Source organism: Phyllobates terribilis, unplaced genomic scaffold (genome assembly GCF_046119375.1).
Source record: "Phyllobates terribilis strain yellow unplaced genomic scaffold, ASM4611937v1 Scaffold_7__3_contigs__length_470593459, whole genome shotgun sequence".
Lineage (NCBI taxonomy): Eukaryota > Metazoa > Chordata > Amphibia > Anura > Dendrobatidae > Phyllobates > Phyllobates terribilis.
The window spans coordinates 39691336-39703576 of record NW_027362767.1 but is presented as its reverse complement, the minus strand read 5'-3'; the positions used below and the strand labels follow the sequence as shown (position 1 = coordinate 39703576).

At 45.4% G+C, this 12241-nt stretch overlaps 1 protein-coding gene across 1 annotated transcript; it reads right to left on the bottom strand.

The window, feature by feature from the left end:
- Positions 1-3193: 3193 nt before the first annotated feature.
- LOC141153519 (heat shock protein HSP 90-alpha) lies at positions 3194-10624 on the bottom strand. The gene is made up of 9 exons (XM_073638396.1): positions 10496-10624; positions 9259-9423; positions 8807-9173; positions 8025-8467; positions 7764-7929; positions 7005-7343; positions 3937-4205; positions 3518-3851; positions 3194-3427 (listed from the first exon to the last, which is right to left on the bottom strand). Exons 2-9 carry the CDS (start codon positions 9421-9423, stop codon positions 3318-3320), a joined length of 2193 nt encoding a protein of 730 aa, XP_073494497.1. The 5' UTR covers positions 10496-10624; the 3' UTR covers positions 3194-3317.
- Positions 10625-12241: the final 1617 nt, after the last annotated feature.

Below are 12241 nucleotides of genomic sequence, written 5' to 3'. Positions count from 1 at the left end.
TAAAAAAAAAAAAAAAAAAAAAACCACAGCTCTAAAAAAAAAATATTACACTCTGTCTGCGAAGCCATCGATCTTCTGAAAAAAAAAAACACGTAAAACAAAACCACCATATCCCTCACCTGTCTGTCGTCAACGACACAGTCCACGATTACCATCGATTGTCCCTCGGCGATCTGGGTCACTTCTACAGCAGTGACATCTGCAGTCATCACATGACCACCTCATGGGCCAATTGGTACATTGGCAGTAGTTTGGATATGGGGAGTTGTAGGTCAGGAACTGGATTTTTGATTTCCAGGAGCAGCGATATAACACTGGGTGCAGCAGGGGGGGGGGGGGGGGCACTCTAAACTGTCAGACCTGATGTCAGATTAGCTTGCAGATTTGTGGCAGTGAGACTCGATTGTCAGGAAAACAAACTACTGGGTTGGAGCACTGGTACTACAATCTTCATCCTCGGCTCACTGGTTATCAGGACAATCTCATTTTGCACCTGGTTGAGGTGTTATAGAGGCAGATAGTGATACAACCCCAGTGTTTCCTAGTATCCTCTAAAGTAGCTGGATGTAATGGAACCACAAGTCTCAGCATATCTTCAGCCATTTAATGCTGATCTGCACCTTACAGGTAAAAAAAAAAAAAAAAAGGAATAGGCTCACAGTCGGCACCGTGTCTCCCATGAGCCCTGCAGCCTTCGGACATGTGAAGAAACTGAGAACTCCAGCACAGTAGTATTGAGCCACCCTTTTAATGGCCAAAAGACACTGCACCTGCATAAGTGCAGGTCACTTAGTGCTCTATAACGGAGTGGCACCGTGCAGTGTTAAGGCCCCGTCACACATAACGAGATCGCTGATGAGTCACGTTTTGGTGACGCAATAGCGATCTCGTTATGTCTGACAGGTAGCAACGATCAGGCCCCTGCTGTGAGATCGCTGATCGTTACAAAGCTTCCTGGACCATTCCTGGGTCGTTGCGCTCCCGCTGGGCAGTGTGCATCGCTGTATTTGACACCTGGTCAACGACCTCGCTAGCGATTCAGAACTGAGACACGTAGAGGTGCATAAATTGGACTTTTCTGCGTTCATCGTCCCCGATTGGTGGTCGCTACTGCGTCCTTGTTTTTTCAGATCCCACCAGCGTTCTCCGGCTGTGACGCCACTTTGAACAAATCAGACGTCTTTAGCGAAGTAGGTATTGTTTGGGGTCTCAAATGAGTTTCCATTTTTAATTCATTTATAGGACAGCTACCAATTATCTGCTATCATTGCTCTTCAGGGAGGGAGGGCTTGGCTTCAATAGCGATCTCGTTAGCGATCTCGTTATGTGTGACGGGGCACCAGGACCGTTAAAATACTGGCAGCAGTTGTCGCGGCAGGTCTTCGCATCATGGGTGTTTCTGCCATGTCCCACTGGTTGAAGGCCTGCAATTGCAGGATCGTTTGCACGCTATTCACCGAGCTCCACTTCCCCATTGGCTCGGTCCACAGAGTCCACAAAGCCAGGCGGACAGTACGTAATTGCATCACGTCGACGAAGAAAGTTTTGAAGCGTGCAACAGGCCAAAAGAACAGAGTCTATTGATTTAAGCTTCATGTTAATTGGCGTATGAAAAACTCTGAAGCGGTTGGCCACAACAGCGTGTCAGAAAACATGCTGTGTGGGTGTGTGTGCACGAGACCCCTAGAATATCTGCCCATGCAAAAGTATATATATATATATATATATATATATATATATATATATATATATATATATATATATATATATATATATATATATATATATATATATATATATATATATATATATATATATATATACACACACACACACACACACACAGATAGAAGCCAAGCCCTCCCTCCCTGAAGAGCAATGATAGCAGATAATTGGTAGATGTCCTATAAATGAATTAAAAATGGAAACTCATTTGAGACCCCAAACAATACCTACTTCGCTAAAGATGTCTGATTTGTTCAAAGTAGAGTCACAGCCGGAGAACGCTGGTGGGATCTGAAAAAACAAGGACGCAGTAGCGACCACCAATCGGGGACGATGAACGCAGAAAAGTCCAATTTATGCACCTCTACGTGTCTCAGTTCTGAATCGCTAGCGAGGTCGTTGACAAGGTGTCAAATACAGCGATGCACCCTGCCCAGCGGGAGCGCAACGACCCAGGAATGGTCCAGGAAGCTTTGTAATGATCAGCGATCTCACAGCAGGGGCCTGATCGTTGCTACCTGTCAGACATAACGAGATCGCTATTGCGTCACCAAACCGGGACTCATCAGCGATCTCGTTATGTGTGACGGGGCCTTTAAGCTCCAGAAACCAGACAGATACACAGCTGGACTCCTGCTATGATCAGTGTTCTCAAAGGTGTCAAAAGTGATAGCAGCACATTGTCAAACTTCTAATGGAAGAGAGCTCCCTCTGTCAATCCAGCAGCACCCCAGCAGAGCAATAACAGGATGCCAATGATGAGTAGCTAAGGCAGCCGGAGGAATGACAATGGCCTTTGTGTCATATGCTATAGCCAATCAAACCCTGCTGGAGGTGGGGGCCGGAGTGAATGCTGACTAGTCATACATCACACTACTGAGGTACTGCTGTGTATTTCTTATGCCATTATACAATCACATGTTCACATTCTCTTCTGAAAAAAAAAAAAAAAAAAGGCACAGCCAGTTCAGATCACTGCTCACTGCTGTTAAGAGGCAGATGATAGCTGAACACAACCATCATCTGCCAGAAGAGATGCAGCCTCAGCTCCCAAGCTGGCATCAAAGTCAGGGACCCGATGCATGATGGGAAGTGGTTAAAGACCATCTCAAGCTGCATTCACACATCCATGTGTCAGTCTGAATAAGGCCAGAGAAGCACGGATTGGCTCTAGGTCTACTGTCTGGAGCTTGACAGCTTCAGGTATGCCTGCAAAGCTGGTGGGATAGAGTCAGGAGACCCATGGAGGGTCCATATGGTCCAGTGTGTGGGGAGGGAATTTCTACCACAATGTGCACCATCTGAACCCATTCTAGGAGAGCTGGTTTCTGAACAGCCCAGAGCTTTCCCACCCAGCGACTGTGTGTCTAGTGGCAATTTGCATTTGTTAAACCAATGCGAGTTTCTGACCCTCAGGATCACCCCTCGGTATTTGGTCTCCCTGCAATGACCTGAGAACACACCCTGATAGGAGGTAATTATTTTTTTATTTTAAACAGAACAATGTAATTTTAACAAAAACATACAACATCCAAAAAGAAAATAAATATATATCTCATACATAACGGGGGCAGGAGGGGGTGACAACTGATTCAGTCAACTTCTTCCATTCGGGAGGAGTCTTCATCTCCTTCCAGTGGGGGCATCTCTTCTGTGGCCGGGGGTGTCAGGTCCTCAGTGGCGGCGTCGTCCTCGTCGATACCTGCAGGATCAGATTGGGAGATTACAGCAAGGCCTCTACAGATGAGAGGAAACTCCCTTCACATTACAGGATCATCAGGACAAAACTCACCAAGGCCGAGCTTTATCATCCTGTAGATGCGGTTGGCGTGTGTCTGGGGGTCTTCAAGGCTGAAGCCAGATGACAGGAGGGCGGTCTCGAAGAGCAGAATTACCAGATCTTTCACAGATTTGTCGTTCTTGTCGGCATCTGCCTTCTGCCTCAATGTTTCAACAATGGAATGGTCGGGGTTAATTTCTAGGTGCTTTTTGGCTGCCATGTAACCCATGGTGGAGTTATCCCTCAGCGCTTGGGCCTTCATGATACGCTCCATGTTGGCGGTCCAGCCATATGTACTGGTTACAATGCAGCAGGGCGACGTTACCAGTCTGTTGGACACTACAACCTGAAAACAAAGACGCAGAAGAATTAGAAACTGCAATAAGCGACAGACCAGAAGTCCCAGATGACCACGAGTGTCAGATACTAACCTTCTCCACTTTCTTTTCCAGGATGTCCTTCATGATTTTGCACAGATTCTCAAACTTGGCTTTCTTCTCCTCCTGCCTCTTTTTCTCTTCCTCATCTTCTGGGAGCTCCAGCCCTTCCTTGGTGACAGAAACAAGGGTCTTGCCCTCAAACTCTTTCAGTTGCTGCACGCAGTATTCATCGATCGGCTCGATCATGTAGATGACCTCCAGGCCGTGCTTCCTGAGCCGCTCAACAAAGGCCGAGTGGGCCACCTGCTCTTTTGTCTCACCTGTAGAAAGAGGAAGGTTTGATCATGGCAAATGCGCCCAGGTGGCAATGAATTAGATGCATCTAGTAAATGTACAGACTGGGGAAAAACTAGTGCACAAAATTAAGATGCATCCTAAAAACTGCAGTGCATTTACAGGAGCGTCCAACAGGATGAATGGCTGCACTCCAAAAATACTACTATATACATAGGGGCATATAAAAGTTTGGGCACCCCTGGTCAAAATTACTGTTATTGTGAACAGTTAAGCAAGTTGAAGATGAAATTCTCTAAAAAGGCCTTAAGTTAAAGATGTCAATTTTTTTTTTTTTTTTTTTCTAAAATAAATTTAGATTATATATATCTATATCTATTTACAAAAGGGGGCGCTATTAGGTACTAACCATGCAGGTTGCCCAAACATTTGCATCAGCCCTTTTTTATTTTTCTGTTAATTTATAAAATATGTTCATTTTAAAATTTTATATTTTAAAATTTGAGATTCCTGCAGCGTCTCGCATGCTCTGCTATTTTGGAGGTCTAGACACAGATTTTCAATGATGTTAAGATCAAGGGAATGAGGGCCATTGTAAAACCTTCAGCTTGTGCCTTTAAGTCGTCTATCATGGATTTTGTGCGTTTAGGATCATTATCCATTTGTAGAAGCCATCCTCTTCAATGTCAGCCGATTTTACAGCTGTCTTGCATTAAGAATTTGTTGAAATTTTCATTGAATCCATTCTTCCCTCTACCAGTGAAATGTTCCCCGTGCCATTTGCTGCAACACAACCGCAAAGCATGATTGATCCACCCCCATTGCTTATTGGTTGGCGAGATGTTCTTTTCCTGAAATTCTGTGCCCTTTTTTCTCCACACACAGTACAGACCAAAAGTTTGGACACACCTCATTTAAAGATTTTTCTGTATTTTCATGACTATGAAAATTGTACATTCACACTGAAGGCATCAAAACTATGAATTAACAGGCAAGAAATCCCACTTATTAAACCTGTCAGGGCACACCTGTGATGTGAAAACCATCTCCAGTGACTACCTCTTGAAGCTCATCAAGAGAATGCCAAGAGTGTGCAAAGCAGTCAAAGCAAAAGGTGGCTACTTTGAAGAACCTAGAATATAAGACATATTTTCAGTTGTTTCACACTTTTTTGTTAAGTATATAATTCCACATGTGTTAATTCATAGTTTTGATGCCTTCAGTGTGAATGTACAATTTTCATAGTCATGAAAATACAGAAAAATCTTTAAATGAGGCGTGTCCAAACTTTTGGTCTGTACTGTACCTTTGATCATTGTGGGCAAAGAGTTCTCTTTTAACCTCATCGGTCCACAGGACTTGTTTCAAGAATGCATCGGGATTGTTTAGATGTTCTTTTGCATACTTCTGACGCTGAATTTTATGGTGAGGACACAGGAGAGGTTTTCTTCTGATGACTCTTCCATGGAGGCCATATTTGTGCAGATGCCTCTGAACAGTCGAACAATGTGCCACAACTCGGCGTCTGCCAAATCTTTCTGGAGGTCTTTTGCAGTCAAGTGGCGACACGGATTGGTCTCTCTAGCAATCCTACGAGCAAGCTTACTGAAATTTTGCTTGTTCTTCCTGACCTTATCTTGACCTCCACTATTCCTGGTAACTGCCATTTCTTAATTACATTTTGAATTGAGGAAAGGGCAACTTGAAACCGTTTTGCCATCTTCTTAGCATTCTACTGCTTTGTGGGCCTCCACCATTTTCAGAGTGCTCGGCAGCTGCTTAGAAGAACCCATGGCTGTTTTTCTGGCACAAGGTTAGGAGGTTGTGTTTTTATAAACCTGGGAAATGTGCATCACCTGGCCTTTAGTAAAAAGAGGATCGTGAACAAGCCATAACCCAAGGCTAATTAAGATCTAAAACCTTGGTCAAAGTTGTCGGAGCACACAGATCTCCAACGTTGGCCAAACTTGTGCATTGGCCCATTTTCCTTTGTGTAATTTTTTCCTGAGCGTTTCTGCATCTCCCTGGCAGAAAAAAAACGCATGCGGATTGTACATGCGGATTCCTGCCAGGGACAAGTGGATGAGAAGCAGAAAGCATGGATTTATATAGTGTGACCGAGAGAATGTCAAAAAATAAATGTATACTTACCCTCCTTTGGCCTGTGCTGTCTTCCTTCACCGTCCCAGCTGCCGGCAGCTGTGGATTGAAGGACCTGCCGACGTCAGCATCGCGTGACCAGTCACATGACTGACGTCAACGCAGGTCCTTCATTCCATCGCGAAGTGCCGGGAAGCAAGGAGGAGCGCAGCGCGGGCCGCCAGAAGGAAAGTATATATTTTATTTTTTAATGGTACCTGGGTGTGGATGAGACTCCTCTACACCCGGGTACCATCCGCACATTCAATCGCACCAATTACGCAAGTACAGATGCAGTCTTGCGGAATTGGCACATTCTAATGCAAGTCAATGGCGGCGAAAACACAGCACTTCCGCAAAATTGGTAGTGCTGCGTTTTTTTCCGCACCGGAAATTTCCGCAGCATGTGCACAGCACATGCGGATTATCATTGGTGGACATGGCAGGCCTTCTACCATGTGTTTAAGTGTTTCGGCAGCGTTTTTTTGCCGCTGCAGAAACGCTTAAAAAACGCATCGTGGGCACACAGCCTTACATGCCAGTGTAGCCAAGAACTGGCAGAAGTAGCTTATCTTTTCTCGTAGGGCCTTAATTATGGCTGAAGACTAAATCACCTGTCAAAACAGCTTTATAGATGATGCCAAAATAAAAAGTGTATTCCCCGTTACACAGAGCGAGCCCCCCACCTGTGATGTAGTAGATGTGCTTCTGGTTCTCCTTCATCCGGGTACAGTAATCTTTCAGGGACACCATTTCATCCCCGGATGCAGACGTGTAGTACCGCAGGAGTTCGGACAGTTTGTTGCGGTTCTGAGAGTCTTCATGAATCCCGAGCTTCACATTTTTGGAGAATTGTTCATAGAGCTTCTTATAGTTTTCTTTGTCCTCGGACAGTTCTGTGAAAAGCTCAAGACATTTCTTCACCAGGTTCTTACGGATCACCTTTAGGATCTTGCTCTGCTGCAGCATCTCTCTGGAAATGTTCAGGGGGAGATCTTCCGAGTCCACCACGCCTCTCATGAAGTCTACAATATTAATAATGTATTAGTACAGATTTATAACCCACCACATACATTTAGAGATGTATTCCTGTCATACTGGTATTCAGTGTGGGTGCTGGGACCGCCACCATCAGAATGAGAAACTTATGTCCACCATTCTGACCATTACAGGGTGGGGGTCTGGAGGCTGAATATTACAGCCCATGCACCAACACCAGAAACACACACACTTAAACCCCCACACGGCTGCCCATGTCACCGCCAGTTTACTTTACTTTCTTCCCTTTCCAGCAAGGGGCATCACGTGACAACTTCAGTCAGTCACCTTTCCAGCTCTGACAGAATGATTTTGCTTTTTGGGTGCAGTGCTCAAGTGACAAGGGCAGGAGTTTGGGGTCCCATAGGCAAGTACATACTTTAAGGCCACCATAATACTTCACTTACTCAGATATTCCGGGATCAGCTCCTCGCAGTTGTCCATGATGAAAACCCTCCGCACATACAGCTTAATGTTGTTCTTCTTCTTCCTGTTCTCAAACAAGTCAAAAGGCGCTCGTCTAGGCACAAATAGCAGAGCTCTGAACTCGAGCTGCCCCTCCACAGAGAAGTGCTGGAAACCAAAAGCGAGAGCCATATTAGCATTTAGAGAGTCCAAAAACTTTCACCTCTGGATACTAAAGTATCTTAGAAGAGACCAGCACTCACTTTCACAGCCAGGTGGTCCTCCCAGTCGTTGGTGAGACTCTTGTAGAACTCTCCATATTCCTCGTTTGTGATGTCGTCGGGGTTTCGGGTCCAGATGGGTTTGGTTTTGTTCAACTCTTCTTGGTCAATGTATTTTTCCTTTATCTTCTTTTTCTTCTTGTCTCCTTCCTTCTTATCTTCCTCCTCATCCGAGCCTACATCTTCTATCTCTGGCTTCTCCTCGCTCTTTTCTTCCTCCTCCTCTTTCTTCTCTTCTTTTTCCTCCTCAGCTTCATCATCACTGACTTCCTTATCACGCTCCTTCTCCACAAAGAGTGTAATGGGGTAGCCGATAAACTGGGAATGTTTTTTGACAATCTCCTTGACCCGCTTTTCTTCAAAATACTCAGATTGGTCCTCCTTTAGGTGCAGGATAACTTTGGTACCACGGGCCAGGGGCTCACCTGAAAGTGACCATTAGTTATTAGGCAGTAATGCTACACTGGATTACAAATCTTGTCTTCACACATCTGCAAAGTCCAGCAAAGCCATGGTGAAAAGTCTTTTGACCTCCGGCCAGTCTGTACATGGACAGCAAATGTCAGATGCGTGAAGACTGCCTTAGGTTGTGTTTACATGATGCAGCTTTTGACAGATCATGCCAACCCAGACACAAATCAGCAAAATGCACTTTGACACTGCGTAGTTTTGCTGCATAACCACACAAATAATCATACATATTTTGCAAACCAACACTGTTTTCGGCTGCAAATTGGTCACAAACACAGCTCTTGTATACTTACTATTATCTACTCTGACTGTGAAGGATCCTCCGGCTGAGGACTCCCAGGCATACTGCTCGTCATCACAGTGCTTGGTGATCACAGTCACCTTCTCAGCTACAAGGTAGGCCGAGTAGAAACCGACACCAAACTGGCCAATCATAGAAATATCTGCTCCAGCCTGCAAAGCCTCCATAAAGGCCTTGGTCCCAGACTTGGCAATGGTGCCCAGGTTGTTGATGAGATCTGCTTTGGTCATACCGATGCCGGTGTCGATGATAGTCAGGGTACGATCCTGTTTGTTAGGGATCAGGTCGATTTTCAACTCCTTGCCCGAATCCAGTTTGCTGGGGTCGGTGAGACTCTCATAGCGGATTTTATCCAGAGCCTACAATAATGATACTTGCTTTTAGAAAAAGGTCAGCAATAAAAGACACAATATGTTAGGATGAAATGGATCTACGCGCACTTACATCCGAAGAGTTAGAAATCAATTCTCGCAGGAAGATCTCCTTGTTGGAATAGAAAGTGTTAATGATCAAGGACATAAGCTGAGCGATCTCTGCCTGGAAGGCGAAAGTCTCCACATCCTCCTCCATCTGGTGGTCCGGAGCTGCGCTCTGCACTTCTTCTGGCATCTATCAAGGAATGAAAAAATAAAAAACAAGCGACGTTGATGATAGGGGGTTAAAGTGCCAGAGTGATCCCCTGCTCTTCTTATTGCAGCAAGACAAGGATCTTTCTAGATGCAATGAAGAGATTGCCACCTACTGGCAAGACCTGGGTACTGCAAGCTTCTAGAAGCTACCAGACTCAGCCACCTCCTCCCCTCCCACACAATCCTATAGGGGTTAATGCAGATTATTCCAGGAAGGTTCAGGATGACAATTCAATCCAGCACCAAAACCTTTATAAAATCGCAGACGCTACAGACAAAGAATCCATCGTCCGCATCTTCTGGAATTATAATGAATGACGATATATACACCACTAGGCTCCATCACATCTGCCGGGCAGGACAGACCATCAGGTAGCACCGAGCCAGAAGCAAACAGACCCCATTATGAGTCAGGTGGAGGGTAGCAGGTTGCCAGACGACCTCGGGACACACACACACACACTTTTTCTCTCCATGAAAACTAAGATCTAGACAGATGAAGAATAAAGCCAATCCAACCCAGATTTAAAAGGGACAGGCATTTTCTGCTTCTAGGCCCAAGCAATCAATACCAGACCACTACACAGTACAATGCAGACCCCCATTCTCTACATCGGGGAACCCCACTATAGAAGACAACGTACACAGTATATATCATATACAATGAAGCCATTAAAACAATGGCAACCTGTTGGGACTTAGTTCTACCCGACCCCAGAACACAAACACTGCTATGGTACACAGTAAATCTCACAATCAGCCCACTATACACCGGAAGTCAGATATCACTACAACTACCAGCATAACCCTTACCTACATCAAGTACTACTACTCCCAACACTGCCCAGCACATAAAACCAGCCAAACCAATTACAAACTGCTGGAATTTGTAGTTCTACCCAACACCAGGACACAAAACACTGCTCTATATATAGAATAGGCCAGGGATATTAACCATAAATGACACAGGAAAATAGTTACTAAGGGCAACAATTACAGTGAAAAGGTGTATAATTTGGATAGGCAAAGGTTGTGACACTAAAGCCCCTCACCGTGTTTGGTCCAGTAGCACCGCTCAATCGCTGCGCTTCAACACCAGCAGTGGTGACGGTCTGACTGACTGGCACAGAGCGCGTCACCTCTTATATATAGCACCGCCCACCCTGTCACTGACCACGCCCTCAGCTAACAGAAACGTCTGGAACCTTACTGACTTTTTCCCGGGCGGGAGAACCGCGGATTTAACAACAACCAATCACACAGCAGCCTGCTGAGATCGCCCCTCCCCTTCTGTTGTCGGTTACACGAGGAGGCGGAACAACTGTGGAAAACACTAGAAGGAGCTGGAGCCACGTGCTGGTTACCCCGGCAACAGGGGAAGCATCGATGGCGGCTCAAGTGGACGTGGATGCTATAAATCACTATCCTGAGAAGAAAACGTCTCTCACTTATAGATATCCACTCATGTTTTTTTCTAGTTCTGCCCATGGTAATTCGTTATATATGATAGACTAAACACATTTCCTCGACTCCCCCTTAAAAATGTGAACGATCGCCTCTGCTGGACACGCTCACGTTCTGACTCAAAAATCGCCTCAGATGAACGCTTGACTGAAAAATTTGACGTTCTGACTGAAAAATCGGATCCAACATGTCCGACCCCTCTCCTCAGATGAACGCACATATGTTCTGACTGAAAAATCAGATTCAACATGTCCGACCCCTCGCCTCAGATGAACACACGTACGTTCTGACTGAAAAATCAGATCCAACATGTCCGACCCCTCGCCTCAATTAAACGCGCATATGTTCTGGCTGAAAAATTGGATCCAACATGTCCAACCCCTCGCCTCAGATGAACGCACGTACGTTCTGACTGAAAAATCAGATTCAACATGTCCGACCCCTCGCCTCAGATGAACGCACATATGTTCTGACTAAAAAATCGGATCCAACATGTCCGACCCCTCGCCTCAAATGAACACAGGTACGTTCTGACTGAAAAATCAGATCCAACATGTCCGACCCCTCGACTCAAATGAACACGGGTAAGTTCTGACTGAAAAATCAGATCCAACATGTCCAACCCCTCGCCGCAGATGAACGCGCATATGTTCTGACTAAAAAATCGGATCCAACATGTCCAACCCCTCGCCTCAAATGAACACAGGTACGTTCTGACTGAAAAATCAGATCCAACATGTCCGACCCCTCGACTCAAATGAACACGGGTAAGTTCTGACTGAAAAATCAGATCCAACATGTCCGACCCCTCTCCTCAGATGAACGCACATATGTTCTGACTGAAAAATCAGATTCAACATGTCCGACCCCTCGCCTCAGATGAACACACGTACGTTCTGACTGAAAAATCAGATCCAACATGTCCGACCCCTCGCCTCAATTAAACGCGCATATGTTCTGGCTGAAAAATCGGATCCAACATGTCCAACCCCTCACCTCAGATGAACGCGCGTACGTTCTGACTGAAAAATCAGATTCAACATGTCCGACCCCTCGCCTCAGATGAACGCACATATGTTCTGACTAAAAAATCGGATCCAACATGTCCGACCCCTCGCCTCAGATGAACACGGGTAAGTTCTGACTGAAAAATCAGATCCAACATGTCCAACCCCTCGCCGCAGATGAACGCGCATATGTTCTGACTAAAAAATCGGATCCAAAATGTCCAACCCCTCGCCTCAAATGAACACAGGTACGTTCTGACTGAAAAATCAGATCCAACATGTCCGACCCCTCGACTCAAATGAACACGGGTAAGTTCTGACTGAAAA